This window comes from Struthio camelus, chromosome 3 (assembly GCF_040807025.1).
Source record: "Struthio camelus isolate bStrCam1 chromosome 3, bStrCam1.hap1, whole genome shotgun sequence".
NCBI lineage: Eukaryota > Metazoa > Chordata > Aves > Struthioniformes > Struthionidae > Struthio > Struthio camelus.
Window position 1 is genome coordinate 52,028,319 of NC_090944.1, and position 24,423 is coordinate 52,052,741.

Sequence of the window (24,423 nt, forward strand, 5' to 3'; positions counted from 1 at the left end):
AACAAGAGATAACCTCCTGCACAGATGTGAAGTCAAGTCACGTCTGATTAAGTTCACTTCTCCTGTGACAGTAGACAACACTTTTGGAAGGAAAAAAGAAAAAGAAACTTTAACTCTATTTTGGTCAGTGTCTTGTACGTTGCTTATATCAAAATTTAGTATAGCAAAGAGGCCTATGTAGAGATTCAGTATAACTATGCTAAAAATCAAGCAATCAAAACCGATAAGATTAATTTTAGTTTGGCTGCTATCCAATAAAAGAATGGTCTCTGTTTTATAGCAAGTTGAGGAAAACCTATCCGTTAACCATCACTGATTTTTCACTCTTTATTTTCCTGTATTACAAGGCATATTTAAAATAAATCATCTCTGCTGCTTAGAAATTCATTTCCCTTTGATGTCTTACCTGAAATAATTGTGCTTTGTGACATCACAATTAGTTGTCAAGGAAATGAACATGAGATAATAAGCAGAATAGTTTGGGTCAACTCCTAGTCCAATTAAGCTAACTAAGATTCATACCATTCACTTCAGCAAGGCTAAAATTTCACCTTTTAACTTCAGCCAGCAAAAAAACAGCAGGAATAGCTGAACAGAACATGACATCCAGCTTTTATGCAACGATTGATAAATAAATTCAGCAGGAGGCTTGGCACTAGTTTTCACGGAAATATGGATGAACCTATTCCATGGAAATAAACTGGGGAGGCAGTTGGACTATTTTGTAAAAAGTGAGGTTTCGTACACAAAGTTTATGATTTTAGGAAGTTACTACTTGTCTCAATAGCCAAATTAAGTGGGGTCATTCTACACGTGGGCAGAAAATCATCTGCTTGTTCACCAAATTACAGATAATTTTGTTTTGTTCTGAACTTCTGGCAACATGCTAGGAGATTATACTGACTCTATGTGCTTACTGAAGCAGCAAGCAGCAACATGAGACTTTTGATAATGTTAGAGGACTATCTTTTAGTGTATCGCTTCATTTTGTAAAATTGTCAAACCATAGTTAATCATTATTTCATATTGAAAATAATAATGTAAAAGCACTATACCCATATGATACACTAATTAGTACCTACCTCAGAACTTTAGCACTAGGGCAAAAAAAGGAGCTGAAATGTAAGAAAGTCGACACTATAAATGTTTAATCTGTTTCTGCCCTGATATGTTAATATTGCTCACTTATCACAGAACAGTAGCATGTGTGCTGACTTAGCACTGCAACCTATTGCAAATGCACAATAGCCAGATACTGATGGCTTTGAATGCTATTAGTGCATTGTGGTGAGAATAAATATATCAATGGGTTTTTAATGACTTTAAAAGGGATGCTTCTGTGCAGCAGCAGTGACAGGCACAAACATAATAATATTTGTTCTTTTATTAATAAAACACAATGTTTTTCCTCCATCCAAATGATCCCCTTCAGGTCTGAAGTGTGCTATAGGTGATAACATTGTGACTAAAATATAAAGACTCTCTCTGTCTTAAACAATACTATCTAGAACACCTTACTGTCTTCCACCAGAGCAGGCATATTATTTGGATACTCACACAGCCCTAGACAAATAGCCCACATCTGAAAAACACATCCCAACAAAAAATTTTAAATTCTCTGCCTAATGGTCAAACAAAAACAGAAGTCATACTCTTCTTACTGGCACTGGGGATCTTAAAATATGACCACTTCCCCTTTCCTTTTTTGATTGCCTCTTACCACCTACTACCTTCTTCTAGTGCCCTTAACGACATAGCATTTGCTAAACATCAGAAGAGTTTCATAGCTTACCAAAAGAAAAAAAAAATAAGAAAAGAAAACTGAAATATATTTCTGCAGGAGCTGGTGTTGTACAGGAGCAAATAGACATAAAGTCTGTGATAAGACTAAAAGAGTTGAGAAGGGATAATTTGCAGAATGAGCTAAATTCAGACTTATTTTATTATCCAGCATAACTTTACTGAAGAAGTTCTACACTTCATTTTTAGCATAGAATTAAAAGTTACCCAGCAGATCCTCCCTATTTCTCCCCAGTGTCGCATAGGAATTTAGTGAATGATGGAAAATTGCCAGCATAGAGCATTTCTGTTAATACAACAGAGCATGAGTTGATAATTCCAAGAAGGTTAGATGTCATAACATAAAACAGTGGCAGCATCAGCAAGGTTGTAAACTTGTAGGGCTGTATACTCAGAGCACAGTGTGTTATGTAAGTGGAAGTGAAAAATGGCATACAAGGTAGAAAATGCAGTGGAACGCAGTTCCGAAATAATGAGATTGCTATTGCATATCCAACAATTTATTCCCATTTAGCAGCAGTAAAGAGACCAGACACGGCAACTCATAGCTAAACACCTGATTTGCAAGCTGAGGATCACTGCGGTCTCCACATGCAGTTGTTCCTGATTAAATCCACGAAAACAGAATAAGACTTGTTCCTGTTTAGTTTCAATCACTTTTAAACCTAGATTCCCCTTGACATGCTTGTTCTTCACCAACAATTCCTGTTTTATCTTGCACTCTTGAGCATGAAGGAACAGGTGTGCCCTGACTAGAAACCTTCTGCTGCTTAGTGTAGAAGGATATTTCCTTGCTCTTAACCTAAATGTTGTCCATGGGGAGACTCCAATTACACAGGCTCTGGAATGCGAGTCTCGTGCTCCCTGATGTGCTCTGCACAAGGAGCTGTAAAAGAGCCAGAGCTCATGCGCTGAATGTCCTCTTTTGCCTGGCCGTTGAGGGTATTTTACACATACAGGCTGTAGCAGGATTTCATTCCAAAAGGGCCTCTACAAATGGTTGTGCAGGAGAGAAACAGCAATGCATGCTTATTGTCTCCTTGGTGATTTCTGCAGCAAATACTCTCAGTTTGCAAGAAAAGAGATATCTTTGCTAATCATCAGTCACACAAAGTCAGTCTGCACTTCTGGACTTTCAAAGCCAGCCTGGCTTCTTTTCTTCTCATCCCTCATCAGTCATAATAACATTTCTGCAGTTTAAGTCGCCAGTAACGGAGATTGGACTAGATGATCTCCAGAGGTCCCTTCCAACCTAAACGATTCTGAAGTCATGTCCCACATTAAACCTATGCAGCATCCTTACCAAGGCCACCTTCACCGATACTTTGTGGCACATCTGCCTTTTTTTTATGCAGCTATAAGTTACTGGAAGCAATTATTACTAGAATTAGTATTAGAACTTGGTAAACAATCTTGTCACTGCTTTGCAAACCTGTCTAAATGTTAAGAAGTTAAAAACATAAATGCAAATTTCCAGATTTGGAACATCTCTTATACTAAACTAATCTTTTAATTTCCAGTTTTGCAGGTACTTAGGGGTAGAGAGAGGAAAAAAAAGAGACATTCCAACCTTCTTAATGGGAAGTATAGAGCTCAATCACAAATTAAGTCCAGATCATAAATTTAAATTGTATCTTTTTTTTTTTTTTAACTGATATCATAGAGTTTCTGCTTCTCTAGCTGCATGGAGAAAAAGACAGCTAAGCCTTTTGTATGGGTCATACAAGACCTAACCTTCTTCACACTCTGCCATTCAAGAGGAAAGAGAAGAAGCACAGATCTGATGGTTGTCTTCTACTCTGATATCCCTTAGCAAAGCCTGTCTTCTTATGCAACAAGGAATTGCATTATTCTCTTCTTCGCTAAATAAGCATATGGCCACACTTACAAATGAGCCTTTTTTTTTAATAATGAAATGTATTTGCACAACATTTACCATTAAAACTAATTTAACAAATTAAAAATGAGAATGATTAAATCTATATGTGAATGCTACTTCAAAAATTGTTATGAAAAAATAAAAATAAAAACAGGAAGTAGACTTTAGCTATTATGAAAGATAAAGAAAACCTCACAGTCACTTCAAGGGGAAAAGGTCAGGCCTTTTGTTTCTACGCATTCGCGTTATTTACCAGGTGAAACAAAGGCAAATCCCTCTGCAAAGAATTTGTCCATACCAGATACCTGCATGATCTTATGTCACTAGTGATGGCAGCAGCTCCCTGACACGCACTAAACACTGGGAGACACATTGGCTAACGATATGTCTACTGCGGTAATGAAAACTCTTGCTTTACACTTGTATTCATCTGTACACATATCCACTAAAAATCTGTAATGTTGAAACATCGATTATTGCCACAGCAAGGTAGAATTTTATGCCAGAAAACAAAAGGCAAACACTTATAACTTGCTGTTTCCAAACTGATGTTCACCAAGGCGTTCCCCATACTCCATAAGCAGCTGCTGGTGCTCTGGGCCCACCTCAGGCCCCATCAGCAGAAGGATGGAGAAGACCTAAATCTGGTAACCAGGGAAGGAAGCCAGGGAGCCACAAGGAGTGAAGAGAGGAAGCAGCAGGGGAAGGGAGAGACAAGAGAGACATGCTCCCCACCTCCATCCCCGAGCTCAGTCCCTGCCTAAAATATTACCTGTAGGCAGAATCTCTCTGTCTATCCATGGTACATTCTCATCAACATACCCTCTTCTCTCTTCAGGGGTATATCCCCAGGCTTCAGGTTGAGAGCAGGTGCTTTAAGCAGTGCAAGGCTTTGTGTGGTAAATGATATGATCAACTTAAAAAAACAAAGAAAGAACCCACATGGAGAGCCTCATGAGTATCCAAGAGAGTAAAGTGGTACATTTAACTGAGACTTTTTCCCCACATGGCAAATTTTATTTGTTGTAAAATCACATACTTCATTACTGGTAGGTTATTTACAGTATTCCAATCTGGCCAGCAAAACAATACATAGTTTAACTGTTTTCTTTGAGGTAATTCTTTATTAGTCATATAATCCACTTTTTCTACTGATTAAGGAAGATGACTCAGTATTAAATAGTTTCTCTTCATTCAATTGATTGCTTGTGCTTTTTCCCGCCAATATTATTTTTTCAAAAACAATTTCTCTGGTTATTCTTTATTAGTATAAATCATCTACAGATGTGCTAAAGATTTCACAGTACAGCTTCAAAAATCTTTTCTGGAAACTCCAGAGAACAAAGCAATTTTTCATACCTAATTCCATTCTTCTCTCCCCCACTGATGTAACTGTCAAAGAAAATCACAGCTATGCTGACAATGCAATACAGAATGAACTCCAATCCATACAGACTATTTCTGCAGAGGCCCAGAGTCCAGAGGTGAAAATTATCTATTATTCTAAACAACAGAAGTGGCCAAAATCTGCTACTGAAGTCTTCATCCCTTACAAATTAGATTAATCAGGAGTAAAATCGACCTAGCTATAAAAAAAAAAAAACAACCACCATCGGATTCCCAGTCCTTGCCAGGTTTCCTCTATGAGAGCAGCTGGACACAGTGACAATGTCACCAGCAAACCAGCTGTTGATACTGCCGGGCTGATTCCTTCCTTCTGACAACAACAAAGACAAAACCAGCCATCTCCCCACACACCCACGGTTCACAGCTAGCTATGTCACTATTGGCCTAATGAATCTTCCACTGACATTTAGTACAAAGAATCTGCTTTTTTTTTCCTTTCTTTCTTTCTTTTTTTCTTTTTTAAGGAAAAAAAAAAAACCACAAACAAGAAAGTACATTAAACCAAACACTTTCAATTTACATTATTTTTGGATCACTTCTTCAGCTGAGTGCCCATGGAAAGCTAGCATTTTGCAAACTTTCAACTAAAACAGAAGAAGCAATATTCAATACTGACAGGATGAAATGAATCAATCTGCTCATGGTTTAATTCACAGAGGCAAATTTCCCTTTCACAAACAGTCTTGTCCCAGAAATATGAAGTAAACTTCTGTACTTCAGTATCCATTTCTATTGAAGGAGATGGTAGAAATGGATCGCTTTGTTTTTTTTTTTTTTTTCACATTCTAACCTTTTCAGAGAATAAAGCCTGACAAAGGGGTAGGTTATCAAAATTAAGCTAGAAATCAATGGATTTACAGCAGTGTAGTAAAATCAAAATGTGATCCAGAATCTCATTATTACCCACTATTATTTACAGAAGAAATGGGTCTTTGTAAAGCCTTAAACATGCTAATATGCTTGCTTAGCAGTTTTAGGACTTGTTCAAAGCCCAACAGAGTGCTCCTTTGCTTTCAGTGCTCTCTGGCTCATTGGTCTTTCTTCACTCTGCAGTGACTGGTTATATTTCAGAAATTTTTGTACAACTTCAGGTAATTTCAGAATGATTGTAGAATTGACTGACTATAGGATTTGTGAAAAAACATCTGAGTTAATCTATCTGGACAAATTGGTCCTATCAGACACCCCATTACAGCTGGTTCACAAAATAAAGTAGCCTTTTAATCATCTGAGCTACATGACTGAGCTTTCATATGTCCTGGACAGCATGCAAATAACCAGAAGTTAATAAAATACAGGCCTGTACTTCAAACAAAATTAATCACTGATTTCTTAAAATTTGATCCAGAAACGTGGTGAATTTCATTCTCTTTTCAAACCCCATCTGATGTGAGTTAATATCAAGCAAAAAAGCATAAAGAGAAATCTCTAGCTGATGAGCTGCTGTCTAAGTAAATCTGTTACTACAGGAAACATGTTCACATCTTTAACAGGTACAAATAAACACAACTGATGGGGAGAACACAATCAATAAAATAGTTTCCAAAAATTCTAAGACTGTTTATCTTAAGATCAGATCTGAGTGATTTCAATTAAATGCAGATCTGCTCTGGTATTTCTCATCTTTGCCAGCCTGTCAGATAATTGCCTCCCAAGCAACACCGGTGATCAGGCATTTGTAGTTCAACCATTAATGCATTCTTTGACACATACAGACACACACACACAAAGGGCACTTTGAGTTCTTCTCCAAAAGGACAGGTATGGATTACTACTTGAAATGCACTAACTATACTATAATCACTGTTCAAATTAATTTTTAAAACCCACACTGTGGCATAATACAGAGATTTCTGTTATCTTTTGCTGCTTTCTGTTCACAGTGGGAAAAATGTGCCTGTGCAATGTTTTCCAGCTGTATCTAGCAACAAATTTGATTAATAATAACTACTCACCCTGCATCTGTACTTTACTACCACAAGCCATTATGCCCATCTCTCTTAAGGTAAGCACACTTGAGACAGAATTATAGCTAATTTACAAGAAAACAACCAAGCTACTTTTCATCTTCCATGTGGTGTAGTACAAAGAGAACCACTGGCTGCTGAGAAACATCACTGTACCGTAAAAAGAGCCATACTGTGTCACACTCGAGCTGCAAAATATGTTTGACACTGGTTTTTACACAAGGGGAGTGCAGATGCATTCTGCTTGTAAAAGTCTGTGAAAGGTTTGGGAATCCATTTGGATGAAAAGCACAACCTAAATAAGCAGTTATCATCAGTACACTTCTGTTTTAGATAAACTTTTGGCAAAATAGAATCTATGGAATCAGTTTAACTTTCTGTAATCAATCCAATATTAGAACAATAATGTTTGACCCTGACAAAATACTATTGGAGACAAAAGACAACCTTAACCATTGTTTACAATAGGCCTTTCAAAATAAAAACCATACCCATGAAAATGAGAATTTTTATATGTAATAGATTTTTCTTTCACGAAGATATGCTGTAAAACAATGCTAGTCTTCATTGTGTTCTAAAAATATACATGCTTTTGAACTATTTAAAGTATTTTAATTACTCTCTGTTTTATAGGCATAAATAAAATTTGCTCATTGACCCATATATTTCTTATGCAAGTGAACTGAGCTACTTCTCCCAGATCATTTAGTGCAGGTTAGTCAGGCTTTGTGAGCTGTGTATAATGATATGCAAACTAAAACCATAACTATGTCAATTTAAGGTCAAAGAGGCCTATTTGTGGTTATTATGGAAATCAGTTTAAATGTGAGGTGGCTAAACAATGCGTTTTTGCGTCCTGGCTCAGCAAAAAACCACAAACAACCTGCCAACATCTGCTTTTTGAAGTGTCAGATAACATTATTTCCAAGATGACATCAAGGGCCTTCATTGGCTATGCATAAGGTCAGTGAATATTAACTTCATTTACACTTGGCTGGGAATTGGCTGGTGCCAACAATAGAGGTTTAGCTCCTCTGCTGAGCAGGGTTAAAAACTGACAGAAAGCTGCCATTGAGGAAGATGGATGATGATACTTGCTGACCCTATTCCTCCCTAAGTGTCACAGTTTTGGCCTCTTTTCTATCTCCGCAACAAAAGACCCTCTCTGAGCTTCCCAGTGGCCTTCAGCTTTATTGGTGCTAACAGGTCCAGACATTTTCATCGATTGGATTCTATACCTCTGAAACACAAGAGCTTGCCCTCCCTGGCTAGCCAAGCCTTGGCACAGATGTCTTTTTTTGTAATTGCTTCTCTGCTGTCTGTTGGGAAGGATGCAATCGGACAGGCGAACATCATGTCAACACAGAAAATGCTTCACCATTTATCTCAGTTTCCCAATGGCATTTTAAGGAAAGTGATATGCTGTTTTGCCTGGAGGGTTTAACCCTTTAATTCCTCAAAGTGCTTATAAATGCAGAAAGAGAAGTTGCTGTAATGTTACTGTAGTCAAATCCCAGGGTATTTGTCCCAGGCATAGTTCACAAATTACATGCATTAGGTTTTTCATGAAAAAAAAAAATCGCTAAACACATATAAATTAGTTTAGTGTTTCTACTGTGTATACTTCCATGTCAGATCCTCAGGAGGATTTTCCGTCAAGTTCAAAGCAGTCATTTTATGAATACTAAGATTTTAATTGTAAATAAAGTGAAAGTTTGTCCAATCTCTAGCATATTTAAATTCGAGGACACAAACTTCATAGAAATCACAAAAATACATTATGCGCTTAATAGGATGAGAGTATCAGGATGATAGGATGAAAAGAATCAGAGATCTTTTAACATTTGAATGACAAAATTACTAGAAAAAAAAGGATACAGAATAATAGTACAGAGCTGTGTAGAATGTTTTGGAGTTGAACAAAAACTGGAGTTTTCATGCCCTTTTATTTTTAAAACATCTGCTGCTGACCATTACTGGCAAAAGAGCAATAGATTTGACGAGCCACTTGTTTGATCCAATATAGCAATTCCTGTCTTTCTGCATACACCATGGAAACACTCAGCCTGCCATCATAATTTATATATTTTCCCAGATTCTGGACTGCATTACACGCACTCTGTGCCAGAATGATTGTGCAAAGACACCCTTAAAGGCAGTATAGCCAGCCAGAGGACTGTTCTCCCGCTGGGGTGCAATCAACAGAATTATAACAACTCTTGCTATGCCCAACACACATTCATAGCCAGAAGCAAAGGAGCACGGATTAAACACTCTTATTAATACCCATGCCTCATGTGGTCTACTAGGGACTGGCACAGCTCTAGAGCTAAAGATAATATGTAAACAACAAAGCATATAAAAGTTCATAAAGCTGATAAAAAAAGAAAAATGGGTAAGGGGCACCGAAATTGATTTTTAACAGCAGAATGGGTTCTGCAATGAATATTGAGAAATAATCCTCCCAACAATATTTTGGTGTAGAAATGCCAAATCAGGGGGAAGTGAAAAAATGGGAAAAATGTAATCTAAGCTGGTAGTCCAGTCTACACATGACTGGCAGTAGCAGCCACCAAAACTACTTTTCTGTTATGAGGTAGTATGGAAGTATGAATTAAATGATTTTCATTTTCCAGTGATAGCTGTGGTCATTATTTTGTTTTGCATGCATGTGTGCATGTGTGCGTAAAAAGGAAAATATTCTCTACTGCGGGGAGAGGAAAAAAGAACCATTTTCAAACTACCTGTGATCAAAACGGATGTTTACCTCAGTCATAAAAGCAGTAGAAAAGAAAACCCAATCACCATTCAGTCATAAAATCAAAAGATCTACTATGAAAAAGTATGTGTGAAGGTAGCTGAAATGATTTTTGAAAATACTGCAATAGATATATTTCTTGAAATGAGCTGTTTATTGCATAAAGCATAGCACAACGTAAAAATAATGTGACTGCGATTGTACAAGACTCATGAGGATGTTTTTCTTTTCTCTCTCTCTCCGCTCAGCCCTTTTTTTTTTTAACTATTGATAGGGAATATTGCCACAGAAGTGAGGGGGAAAAGATCTCTTATTTGTAGTAACTGCTTTTAAAGGGACCACTTTTAATAAGGGCTGCAAGACTGGGCCCTTGCTCTTTGTGTTAATAACAGATGGTTACGATACAGGGCCAGTTCCTGGGTTTTTTTTTTAACTTGTACAAGTTGTCCCAAGGGACGAATTATTATTATTTTTATGAATAAAGCAAGCAAGATTTTACCCATGGGAAAATAAACAGTTTTGCAACAAAAATGTTTGCAGTCCCCTTTTCCACTGGACAAAAGTAGGGAGCCTCTTCAGCAGGTCTTATCAGCCCCGAAGAAAGCTTTAAGAAACTGCAGTTTTATGCACTTGGAAGGAACAGGGAGGGAGAGAACTGCCAGGTAAATGTAAAATTATGACCGTTTTCCCCAGATTTCCCCAATACGCTTCAGAAACCGCTGTCAGGGACTGAGATTAGCAAGGGAGCCCCTGCAGTACAGCACCTCCACCCAAACTGGGTGGAACTCCAGCATCTCCCGATAGCTATGGGGATTTTAGAGAGGACAAGACCGCTCCATTTGTTAACCTGCAGAGCGGTGTAACACAATACAGTACAGGAGGGGTTTTCTTTTTGGTTGGTTAGTTTTTTTCTCCCAATGATAATCATGGGAAAAGGGCTCAGATCCAAGGATATTCCTCTTTCCCATTACCTTTATGAATAATGCTTTGACTTCAGTTAACAAATCTAAGTCAATCAGGATATACTTGTAAGTGTATTTTTAACAGCACAATGGGTTCTGTAATGAATATTGATATACAATCCTCTTAAATATATTTGCATGCTAAAAATCATCTGCCTATATTTTATCAGCTTTATCAATTTTATATGCTTTGTTGCTTACAAGTTTGCATATATTTACATATATTTTCATGTAGAAATGCCAAATCAGGGGGAAGTGACAAAAATGGGAAATATGTAATCCAAGCTGGTAGTCCACTCTGCAAAGTGACTGGAAGTATCAGCCACCAAAACTACCTTTCTGCCATGAGGTAGTATGGAGGTGTGAATTAAATGATTTTCGATTTCCAGTGATAGCTGTGGTCATGATATTATTTTGCATGTGTACATACCTATGCTAAAATTAAGAAGTATAATGAGAAATAATTGTTTGTGAGCACATCTTATGCTGAAGGGGGCCAGGCTCTCCAGCTATACAGAAAAGTATCATCCCTCTGTAAGGGATGCATGACTTTACACCATGTCAGCAGGCTTCATTAGCTAATTACTACCACTCGTGTAAGAGCACGTGCCCACTATAAGAAAGAAGAGCTGAGCCACCTTCCTCCCAGGGCATAGGGCATGTGTAATTTGTATGTGACACGAAAAGGGCATATTCTATCCTTCCCGAAAAGAAGGATCATGAAGGAAGAACTGGAATCCTAAGAAACTGGTCTTGAGGCAGCAACACAAAATGCCCCTTACCAAAAAACATGTCAGAGCTAGGAAGAGAACGTGAAGGCGATGGCTGCACAGTCTCCTCATTAGCACCACTTTGGTTCGTGCACTCAGTTTCAGGACAGGAACTGGTATTTCACTGTCTTTTCCCTTCCCTGCACTGCATAGACGGGGGGACGCCCCGCCTGCTGGGAAGGATGCTACAGGCTGGATCGTCATTTCTCTGAAGATAAATACATTACTGACTGAGGCAAACTGAGACAACTTGTATGACTAGAGATATCTAAAACTCATTTCTGAATTATTTGCAAGACAGAAAGCTGTCTCTCTATCTCTGCATTTCAATATTATATAAGCTAAAGGAAAAGTTGCATTAAGTGTATACACATTAGGTAAGTATATAGAGCACATTTTAAAGCAACATGAGAAAAGGAAACATCATTTCAACTGAACAACTAAGCACATCAGCCATTCACAGCTAGAAGGAGCACGAATACATACTGCCCATATTAACCAAAACAAACCAGACACTTTTCTTAATTGCTGACAATAAGGTTATAAAACTAAGATTTACCTTACACATTAAGTGAATCTAGGATACATGGAAGGAAGGACAGCTGAAGTGGAGGATATTTTTGAGCATGTAGAGCTCATCTACAGTGTTGTTATGCGCTCAGATGACCCGAGTAGCCTGTTTGTGCATGGTCTCAAAACATGTCCATCAATCAGTGTCATCACTCTCCACAACTCCACTTTGACTAGCATGTGACAGGCAGTTATCTTCTGAATGTTAATGAATACCCTTGTCATCATTTAAACACATAAAATCTCTTTAAAGGGTGGAATTCAAAATATGGGGTTTGTTCTGTGGGAAGTACAATCATATTTTCATTTACTCCTCACATTAACAAAAAGAAAAAAAAAATTCTCCACTTAAAAGAATTCACATCATTGGAATCATCATCATGTGTTTTATTTTCTAAGAAGTGCTTGTCTCTGCTTGTGTCATGCAATTTTGAACCTCATATTCTTGAATACGCAATTTTTACAAGCATAATACATAATACAATCACTATGTAGCTCTACATATGACACAAAATCTTTAAGATAAAGATTAGAAGTAGGTATGTCATTGTCTCCTCCTCCGTCATACTCATCCGGGGGGGGGGGGGGGGAAAGGTGTCTTAAAAAGACATTATTTCTCTCCCTCATTTTGGCTCATTATTCACTAGCAATTCCACTGACAAGACCTTTTTAATAGTAAGCCAAATAGAGATTTATTTCAATTGACAAACTGAAGCATATACTTTACAAAGCCAAAGAATTGCACCTTTTAATCAGAAATTTAAGTGATAGGCAACTAGTAAGCAAAAGTGAACAGAACAGAAAAACAGTTACAGATCACAGATGGAATATTCTACTCATAACTGAGCACTATAGGACATGATTTGCAACTCTGCTTATGATTTTAAGCACATGATACTTTCACACTTCCCAGCAGCAGGCTGGAGATTAAATCTGGTGAAGAATTCCATAGGCGAGATAATCAGGTGACAACGTTCAGCCTTGGGATTTGCTAACAGTTAGAACAATGTCCATTTACCTTAGATATTGGGGGGAGGGTAGATGTCTTTCTGTATTTCTTCTTCTAGCTAGCGTCAATAAAATTGCTGACACTTTTAAAGTTTTCCATTTGTCTGAATAAACTTATTATTCTTGCAGAATAAGCACGCTATTTAATGCTACAATTAGAATATATTCAAGAAAGAAAATAATCAGTATTAATGTTTACTGAAGAGGTAGTGGTACAGATCAAAAATTTTCAACCAGTATAGTTACACAAAAATGAAAATGGCAAGTTATCTAATTTATTTATTGTACAAATAAATTGATTAAGAAAAAAAATATATTGACATTTTGAAACTTGAGAGATCAAATACCCAAGGTCAAACATTTGATTTCAGCTAAGAGACTGTATCATGGGCTTGATCCAATATATACATGCACATACATGGAAAGAAAAAAAAAAAAAAATCAAATAAGAATACCCTGCCTTCAATGGAATTCTAGTCACATTCTAAAATTATATCTAGTCAACAATTTAAAATATACATATGAACACATACACATACATACCCTAAAGATGAAAGGACTGCATAAAACAGATTTTTTTTAGATCATTTCTTACTATTCTATTGTTTCTTATTTTGAGACCTAAAACTAAACTATATGGCCTGATACAAAAAGAAAAATTGATATGGATGCATTTGCTGTGAGGTATATGACCACCTTTATAAGTGCATGAACCACCAGTAGAGTGTTTTCTCCAGTTGTGCCATCCACCTCCAAAAAGGATATAATAAAGTTCATAAATGAAGAGCCTGGAACCCATGTTTCCACACGAATGGTGCTAAGCACTACACTATGCATCAAGCTCACTGCTGTATTCTAGATAATAGTATTTAGTTTTCTTGCAGAAAGAATAATAGTTTCAGCAGGGGTTGCTAATGCCTTCTAACACTGCCTCTCTGGTGGTTAGTATGCCTGCCCTTTTTGAAAGCAAAAAATTCAAGTTCAAATTCTCTTAAGAAAGAAAAATAATCAACTTCAGTTTGAAAAAAAATTGAACTAAATGCAATCATGTAAATATGACCAGTGATCACAGCCACAAGTAGCCCGCTTAAGCCATTTTCCACAGACAAGCTGGAGAGCGTCTAGTTTTTGAATATATAACCTACTCAAGCACCAACAGGGCTGAGCTGTTCAGTACATAAACTGCCACACTTTTAGGAATACAACCAACTTGACTTGTAGAAACTCAGTTGCCAACATTCTCCAAGCACATTCATGGTAGCAAAGCAAGGGCTCTGAGATTTTAAATTTGGGATTTAAGGAGATTATCCGCATAAACCTTGTCCCTCTGCAGACACAGATGGATTGATTCAGTAGGTACCACAGACAGCTATGTGGTGATGCATAATTTGTTCCCAAGCTCTACCCAAACAATATTTCTGTGTAGAAAAAGATGGTACATTCAGGGAGTTCAAATAATACTATGTTTGCTACTCACAAATGGAGACTGGCTAATAAGCTGAGAAATAAAGGTGTTTGGAGGGTTGCAAGCAACAAGCAATACCAATTTTTCAGATGAAGTGGATCAGGTCATTAATCAAGCCTCCAGAAAATGAGTTTTTCCTTGATGGTTCAAAAGAAGTGGGTAGGAAAGGGACAGGTTGGCAGAATTCCCTACACAGGGAGTTAGACCACTTACTCTACAAAGAAACATGCATATGTGCTTAGGTCATAAGGCTAGAAGGAGAATATACACATGGCCCTTTCAGAAAAATACACTTAATGAAGGAGCGTATCTGCAGGATGTATTGAGTAAGGTGAAGGGGACATGCAGTTGATCATCTGCATACGACATGACAACATACTAGCCACCTGCCATGAGAAGATATTGGAGTATCACTTTCAAGGGCCACCATAGGCCTGTGTGTTCCAAATTATAGGAAAATCAGCACCAGACATCTAGACTAGGAAATAGTTCACATTCCTGTATAACATATTATAGCCATTAATTATGCTAGAGATTGTTTATCTCAAGCACCATCGGTGGAATTGAGCTTTGTATATATTCGATTCCCTGTGTGCACTCATAGTAACGCGACACCTACAAGTCAGAAAAGCACATGCAATCAAAAATGCATTTAAATACATGTCTCACCAGCTTAAAAGCTTTAGGTTTATACATATGCTTACAGTTACTTAAAATTTCATCACTATCCTCACTAGGAAAATATTAACCCACAACGTTACTCTCACTGAAGTATCAGGCAGTATTCAGTCCTAGGGATGAAGTCTCAGACTACAGTCCTACAGATAGTTTCCGTGTTAGGCATTACTTACTTAAAATAGTCATAAACTTGTTTTCTGAAAAGGAGGAGGCCTATTTTAGGGGTACGCTTGCTACACCATGTTTACAGTAAGACACACTATTAGAAATATTTTTGTTCAAGACCAGTTGCCAGACAGCAACCCAGTGATTATTTCACAATTACAGCAGGAAACAACCTCTGCTGTATTCTACTTTTATGGATATTAATACATCATAAAATAATAGCAATCATTACTTTCTTAATCGAGTACTGTCTTTACCTCAAATGCGTGGGATTGACGAACGTCAGGTGTCAGAAAATACTAATAATTACAGCTAATTAGACTTTAATTAGAAAAATTCTTGATATTGTTATTGCAAGAGAGCTGTATTGTGCTAAAGAGTCACACGAAACTAATATAAATCATAAAAATTAAGTTAAAGTATCAATTTACTTCAGATTTATAAAATAAATGCTTCTTACCGACATGAGCAACTACTTCCTTAGAACAGGCAGCAGTGCCACACAGTTAAATAAAGCTGTGCAGGTGCATGAATTGACAGGTTCAGGACTTTAGGAAGTATATTAACTGAGCCCAGTTCTTATCTCCAACAAGCTTTTACTTGTTTGTCTTTGTTACTCTCAATTATAATCATAAATTAGGTTAAAATTAAGCCAAATTACCTAAAATGTATGTAAATTTAAAAGATAATTTCCCACAGAAACACTGTGCTCTGAACTACAAACTGGAATACTATTCACTTTCACACACAAGAGTGACATACATTTTTCATTAGTATTAACGACAAAAGAACTCTTGGTGACAGATACCAGCAAATGAAAGGATACAAAGTGTGAAGGAATAAAAGCTTCTAAGCAGGGACCAGACAGTTCATATAAATGTCTCGAACATATTTGCTATTGCTGCCATTTTCTCAGTCACACAAAGTTACAGAAGAAAATGGATATTTCAATATCTTGTAAACAGAGGTTAGTTTTCATGAAATTAAAGACAGGGAATACTGGATTAAAGAATAAACCAGATCTTTTTTTACTGCTTGATACCACAACATTCTGCAAAAGCTTAGAGTAGAAAACATTTACATATTTTTTGCTGTCACGTAAATCATGTTTGGCTTTTAATAATCCCTCCCTTTTCTTTTAAGGAAACCCATTGCAAATTGTTTTATGTTTAACTCAGTTCCAGTCTTAAGTTTTTATTAGAAAAGTTGTGGTTGCAGTATCTCTAGAAGAATATAACAAAAAGGTAAACCAGTATGTGCAATTCAGAAAACTCCGTAATTAAGTCTACTTAAAATGTTTAATTTTATCTTTCGCAGATATAATTTCAAAAATGTTTTACCTGTTTTCAATTTTAAAAATGTTTATCAAAAGCTGTGTACAACTTATTGTTTTTAAATAACTAAATTAGTATTTCAGACAGAGCTTGTATAGTACAGAGAAAATGCGGAGATTTAGTGCAGAGAAGTCAGGAAGTAACAATTTTTTTTTACATTGTAGTTTAAGTGGTAATAAGCATGTTACTAGCTGAAAACCCACATAAAGAGAAAAGAAAATACAACCTCAACAGTTTCCCAAGTAAGAAGAGACTGACATTCTTAAAACTCTAGCACTGTTTAATATGAATAAACTGATACAGTAGGAAAAACAAGCATTTTCATGAGAGCAGAGGAAGTTCGGGGTCCAATAACATTCAAAAGCTAATGTGATGAAGCAAATATTTTGCTCACATAATTTTCTTTTCTGTCAACTTCAGTAGCAAATATGTATTTCTCTACGTTTGTCCCACTTTTCCGATAAGAACCTCCACTTCTCTTTTGCTTAAGGCTCTTTGTTCTCAGGGAACAATTTCTACTTTGAACTGCACAAATAATTTGCTTGAGTAACTTTGATAGCATTTTACCATCCACATAAAAGACATCATTCTGATACATAAAGCAGATTAGTGAAATATTTGTTTATATGCTCCCACTTTTCTCTAATCAGTTCTTTTTTTAAAAGATCTTTGCTTCACCTTTTCTGGATCCTGCTTAGTCTCCTTTTTTCACTCCAAGAACCTTGCTCTTTTTTGGTTAAAAAATTAACACTCATATTTAACTGAAGGCATGTACACTTGAGATTCCCCTAACAAGGATTACATGTGTCATTTAGACCCAGAAATGAAAGAATATTTAACTTACTTTTTAATGGCTTAATTCTCAGAAATTAACAGAAACCCTGAACAAAAAGAGGGACTTTCCAAGCAAGCTAGTTGCTTTTGCATCTAAGAAAATCATTTATATTTGGAATACAGTAACAAAAACATTACATCCCTGTTGCACCTTTCAGAAAAGATTTCCAGGTATAAAAGTGTGCTCCAAAAGCTAGAGGCATTGTTTTAGGTGACAGACGTGATAGTAAGAGATTCTGGTTCTAAATACAAACTAAAGCTCATTTAAAACAAATAGAAAATCTAGACTTTATGGCTGAGGAGTTAACAACCCAGCTGTTGAGCAACCATAGCTAATTCAGCAGTGGCATCCCAGATCTGTAAAAAAAGACAGCTTTAGTGCTTCCGCTGTAACTAAGGGAGGAATTATTAAGATTCTGGTTGATTTCATTGCTGTTTATTTATTTTAGAAATTTACTGCGGGGCGGCAACAAACAGTTTAAGAAACTCATACTCAGCAAAACTCAAAGCTCTAACAAGAGGCACAAATAGAATTAACTCCTGGAGACAGCAGAATCTGGAAAGTGGAACAGAGAAGGCGAAAGAAGGATGCAGAAGGAAAAAGTTCTGTGTGCATCTACATTATCTAACAACTCAGCTTCTAGGATCCAGGCTCCTGATGGCCCATCTGCATGTGCTGCTTCCCATCGGCCAACTCTTCTGGAGTAAAAAACTAGTTCATTGGAAATAAAACCAGTCAGTGGCTCTGCAGTTAATTCAATTTAGGGATCCTCTGATCAGCACTATGAGTGAAAAATACCCGGTTTTGACAGCCTCCAAAGTGGTTCTTCATTACTTCAACTCAACATCATCTAACATCTCACATACCTTCACGTCACACTGAGAGAATGCAGACCGTTTTGTCTAACTTACTTGGAGACCACTCTTTAAAGAGCATGTATTTAGCGGTAGATATAGCGCAAAGAAGGGTAGAAGACCTAACTGCCACATCCAAAAGGCTAAAGGACTTGAGCAAAGTAGGTCTAAGAAACCTAATTGACCCAGATTTGTGAAAATCATCCTCTTTACAGACACTAGATTGTTCTGAAAGAAAGATCAAGAAAAAAAAAAAATCTTTCTACCATAGTACCCTGACCAGAAAACAGCTAGAAGATTTCAGGGTGAAAGAAAGCCAAGGCACTTAACTTTATAGCAACTACAAAGGGACTGGAAGTAAGCACCAGAACAGACTTACATCAATTCAATAAATAGCATCCTCAAGCAATAAGACTCATGGAAACTAATTCCTTTCCCAGGAAAGGATGGCAGGAGATCAAAGCTCTGCATTTCGTAGCACGAACACCTTCAGCACTCTTCACCCTCTCACTGGAAGGTCTTTCACCTAATAATTATCTGGTATATTTTTCTGAATCCTGCTGGGACCCTTTGCAAAGATACTTACGTTGTGATTTTTCAATTCAATACTTCATCTGCAGCTGGATCTGGAACCAGATTATATTGCCATTTGTTTAGAAAGGGACAGAAAAATTACTTAATAGCTTAGGGGAAAAATAAAGGAATGCTCTCATGTTGAACTTCCACTGGCTTCAGAGAAAATGACAAAACTGTCAGGAATATCCCTTTCCTCTGCTCTGGGTCACTTTGCTGAGAATAATTACATTCTCCTCCCAGGAGTAGTGTAAGAGGCAAATGTGAGAGAGGGAACTTTTCTTCAAAAAAGAAAGCCGTTTAGAGTCTTAATTATAGAAATGCTGTTGAGGAAGTTTTCTTCCATTTTGCCCCTTCTCCATAGAGCAGAATATTTTCAGATTGAAAGAGCAAGAGTGTCAACACAGGTTACTCAAGCTGCAAGTCACCTACAGCTTTTGGGACACATTACCTGGATCAGGCTCTATACCAATTCACAATTCATGCAAGCTGAGCTTTTTAGAAGCACAGTAACATTTTTTTAAAAGAAATTGTTAGGAACTTACTCGCATTTCCTTCTCAATTCATTGCCTTCTACTAATAACTTGTGGTAGATATAATGCAGTTCCTGTTTCTGAATCTGCTGTGAAGTAATATTTCAGCAAGTCAAGAGACAAAACTTCCTCCTCCTCCACCCACCCCCCCAAAAAAAAAAGAGCAGGAACAGATGCAGCTTGCAGTCTGGCACAGCATATAGCACATGAAAAAGTTTGGAAAGAAAAGCCTGTAGCTCCCTTTCTACCTCACCAAGACACAACGTACAAATAGCTATAATCCCCTACCCATTTTGGGAGGCAATAAAACAACTGCTAATGCATATGGTATCATAAAACATTTAACAGTAAAATGTACCCATTTGGCTTTCCCTAGAATTCTGAATTTTTTGGACTTAGTGCCAAATCATCTATGTAATTTCTCAGCTCAGTCATACAGAAGGAGGCTTCCTACCTTCTGAAATATCACTCTACTGCTCGGATTGAGTACAGTTCTCTCCCTTTCCACTCCCAACTAACATGAAACAGATGGAAAATACTTTACACTGCAAGTTCTCAGAGAATCATTTTCTCCTTCAAATCCCAAACACTGATCTCAATATCATTCTTATATAGGCAAAGTATCGACCAGATTCCACTATGAAAAGTCTTCTAAGTTAGGAGGCCATCAAGAGTTCACTACAGTTAGTAAGCAAATTTTTGGTTTTAGGGTTTTTTTTTGGTGGAAAGTAGGGGAGAGCTGTTTTGGTTTTGTTTTTAAGGAACATACGCAGTATCTGGTGTTGGGAGGGCTGAATATTTGCTATGTACCTTTCAGAACTATCCTTTAAAATATAAAACCTGCATTCCTGAGCCAAGCCTGTTTTTGTGCACCACACACTGCCAGACATATGACCAATACAGAGAAAACAATGTCCTGGCACATAAGCAGCAGAATAAGAACAGTAAGACAAAGTTCAGACTAGTTTTCTCACGCTTCTTTCACTCAGCTGTAAAATATTGCCTTAAATTAAGACTGTGGACTCTTTGGATTTAGGTGCTACTGTTTATGTGTGCGTTATCATAGTAGATCACTGGAGTGAGACATATTTCTTGGCACAACTATAGCGAGAAGTAATCAGTGGACATTTTGGGGGAAGAAAAAAATCAACCTGAAAGATCAGCATTGAAGAAGGAACACTGGAAAGCTCAGTTTCCGAATTATCTGTTTCCCCATTCATTATTGTTTTCTTCCTTACCTTCCCCTGGCATTACCAATTACTTATATTCATATGATTAAAAATATCTTCTAGCAACACATCCAGTATGGAATTGTGTATAAATCAAAATTCAATTGTTTTAGTATCTGAACTTGATAAATTTCACATACAGGAGAGAAGTTGTATGCAAAAGGAACACATTCTTCACTCACAGTAAGCCAATCAAGCTAGCTTAATACAAATGAAAATCCCCACTGTGTTACAGGTTGAAAAGCTATTTTGAATTACAATGTGACCATCTACTTGGTCTCCTACCTTTGCTACAACGCAGCCAGATAAGTTATTATGCTGAATCTTTAAAAGACTTTCCTATTGTGTTAAGTTGATTCAGCTGAGCTTTAGCAAGTGTGAGAGAGGAATCACAGACTTTTGCCTGTCCTGACAGATCACAATGCTTTCTACCACAAGTAGACCCAAAGAAGTCACACAGCATGCCAGGTACAAAGTATTTGCAGAAGAGAGCCCTTCAACAGGGCTATAAAAGCTCTGGGTTAAGGAAGCACATACCAGCTTGCTTCTGCTTGATCTGTTACACAGCTTGACAGTAACAGATAGCCAGTTGCATTAGTGTCAATGTTCAGATAAGTTTCTCTCAGTATCTGTCACAAAAAACAGACGCTGTATCAGTGTGCCAGCTGTATTATCGGTTACTACATAGTTGATCATACTTAATAACATCCCCAAGTGCAGACAAGGCTAACAAGTATCACAGACCGCAATTACTATTGTGAGCCACCGAGTCACCCAGCCCACTCTGGGTCCAAGCTGCTAACAGCATGTACACAGTGAGTGGCAGCCTCCCACCTTTTCTCTCTTAAGTACATTAACTTGCCTCACTATGGGGCCAGAGTTTGTTTTCAAACTCTTAACACGATCACTGAAAGAAAAGAGGAAAAATACCATAAATGATCCTCTGGACTGTTTCCAGAATAGCGTATTTGCTTAGCGATTGCTTTGGAAGAAAGCCAAAAATGGGAAGTGTTCTTGCAAATGAACACACTGCTATACTCAAGTACAAGTTATCATTTAATTCTTTTGTCAACATCAGTGTGGTTAGAAATTAAGAAGCCTGTTTAATAAACAATTTACTTGAATTCCAGTTCTGAAACACCAATTTCTTCTGTTCCACCCCACCCTCACCACCCACCTTCTGTCCCGCAACACATTCCAAAGTACACAGCTTTCTTTTCGGAGACTTTCTCTCTTCTATTGAAAGTCAAATAAAATTAGTGTTACAATTATATAAATCATGTCTAGCTTTGTAATCCAGAGCAAGTTAACTAAGAAAAGGAAAAAAAAAGTCAACTACTCAAGAAAACAGTTGAAAATGTCAAAACAGCCTTCAGTGGGGATACAAACCTTAATATTTTTAACAGAGCCTTAATACAGTCTACTGAACTGCTTCGTGCTGGCGGTTTTTTGCATTAGGATTATTTCTAATGAGATCACCTTCCACAGTGTATAAGCCTTCATCTCTTCCCAACACGACAATGAAAGATTTGTGCAAGGCTGCAAAGTGCTCACATCACCTCCACTCACTTCACCTTATACCAAATTTCCTAGTACAAACCCATCAGGAATACATTCAGGGATTTTTATTTTGTTTTATTTTTCCCCCTAAGGACATATTATTCATAACGGGACACAATTGTTTTCTTCCTTTTAGAGTGACCCCAATCCTGTACAGATTCTGAAGTCCTCGCACGGCCATCTCAAACTCAGTGACTGCTGTCAGATTCGGTTTTGAGATTCTGTAGGTTTCTCCTCTTCACAAATTTGTGGGGCTTTTTTCCAAGTTTTCTGACTTTCACACAACATTTCTTATCAAAAATAAATGTCTCTGTCTTATGCTAAAAATATGATGAGATATAGTTTATATTAAATTATTATAATTCTGAGCAAACCGCCTATTCTCTTGATTTTACCATAAGCAAAGTCTGTACCGTAATATCCTTTCTCATGCTAAGCAATACATTCTTACACACACAGCCCTAGTGACAGTAGTGCTAAGGGTAAGTATTATTCTAAGACTATGGGTAAGTGAATCAGTCTGAATTCAAAAGTACAGCTCAATAGTCTCTAGTTTGCTCGTATTTAAAACGAAGCACTGCAATCCCCTGGCAAGCCAAAAGTTTAGTGTTAATTTTATATAGAAAGATACTGTAGAAAGAAAAACATACCTTGCTTTGGTAACTTGACAGTCTGTCTGAAAGATCGAAAATGAAGTTCTTGGGTCTGAATCCGTATATACTTATGACAAAATTCTAACTCAGTTTTTACTGTATGTATACTCTCACCACTAGAAAGAAATCACCCCTCATTCTAAGTTTATCTCCTCAGTTTTAGTTTCCTTATAATTCTATCACAGGCCATACGAAAGAACAAATTGTTTAAATACTCATATCAGAGAATATTAGTACTATGTTCCATGACAGGTATTATTTACTCAGCATTATCCCAAGAAGTATGAAGAACATCACCTTAATTTGTTTACAATGTTAGTCCTGAATCTGTTTATACTTCATACAACCTTTGCTCTATTTTTTCTTCTTTAAATTCAAATATGCAGTAAGCAACTGCTGATTTCTATGTCCAGAAAAGCTGACCGCTTTAGATTAGCCAGTGTGAAGTTTACAGACTTGAGGGTCTAAAAGCAGACTGATGGTATATATGGCTGGTGGAGGGAAGGGGAGGAGGACATCCACAATATAAGCTATATTGTGGATGCTACAACAAGATGCGTGCTTACTTACGTTCACATGTGTCTCCTTTCTGCTGGTATCCTGCCTTGCAGATACACTTTCCAATAGGCACTAACCATTCTCCCTCGGCACTGCAGTGCATCTTCGGAGAGTTCTCAGCCTCCTCCTCTGCACTGCTGACGCAAGTTCCTCGTACTTCAACTAAAGAGGAAAACTCTGAGCCAGTCACTGTATCAGGAAAAATAGCTAAGTTCTCAATGATGGACCAGCACTTCTTGTAGTAGACTTTGACAGAGACCAAAGCAATGCAGGCCCCTACATCCTGAAATGCAAGATAGAATCCTTTTTTGGACAAAGGTCCAATTTCTCTCACCTCTGTATTAAGTTTCATTTTTCTTTCCCCAAGATCACCCTGGGTAAAACTTTCATCTGCTGCAATAGTGTCTATTTTTACATATTGGTTTTCTCGGATATTCCTGCCAGTGTCGTAGTCTGTTTCATAATAATACAAGTTAAAAGTTTCTTTACAAGTCCCCAGAACTCCAGGAAGACTGTTACAATCCCTCAGAGTGAATTTCAGTTCTACAAAAATCCTTTGTGCATTGCTTTTTGCAATCCAGTTAGTCCGAAGCCAGTTGTTTTGGTTAGGTTCCATGACCTGGCATACCTGGTATGTTCGTATAGGAGTGTAGTTTTCATCCAGTCCGCTAATTTCTTCCCACTAAAACAATAACAAAAGAATTAGTAATACAAAACGAGTATGCCGTGAAATGTAACTATTGCATATTTAAAAAGACTCCATACAACTCCTTTTTAAACAGTAAGGCTTTACAAAAAGTAACTATGACTAAAATATTCTTATGCACCTAAATGAAGAAAATACATTTTAATGCAGCTGCAAGAT

At 37.2% G+C, this 24,423-nt stretch overlaps 1 protein-coding gene across 6 annotated transcripts in view; it reads right to left on the reverse strand.

The window, feature by feature from the left end:
- Positions 1 to 24,423, reverse strand: part of EPHA7 (EPH receptor A7) — a 163,211-nt gene that overhangs the window by 129,536 nt on the left and 9,252 nt on the right. For all 6 annotated transcript variants that reach the window (XM_068937817.1, XM_068937820.1, XM_068937816.1 and 3 more), the window contains exon 3: positions 23,571 to 24,240. In XM_068937817.1, coding sequence (XP_068793918.1) covers positions 23,571 to 24,240 — 670 coding nt within the window. The remainder of the gene's footprint in view (positions 1 to 23,570; positions 24,241 to 24,423) is intronic.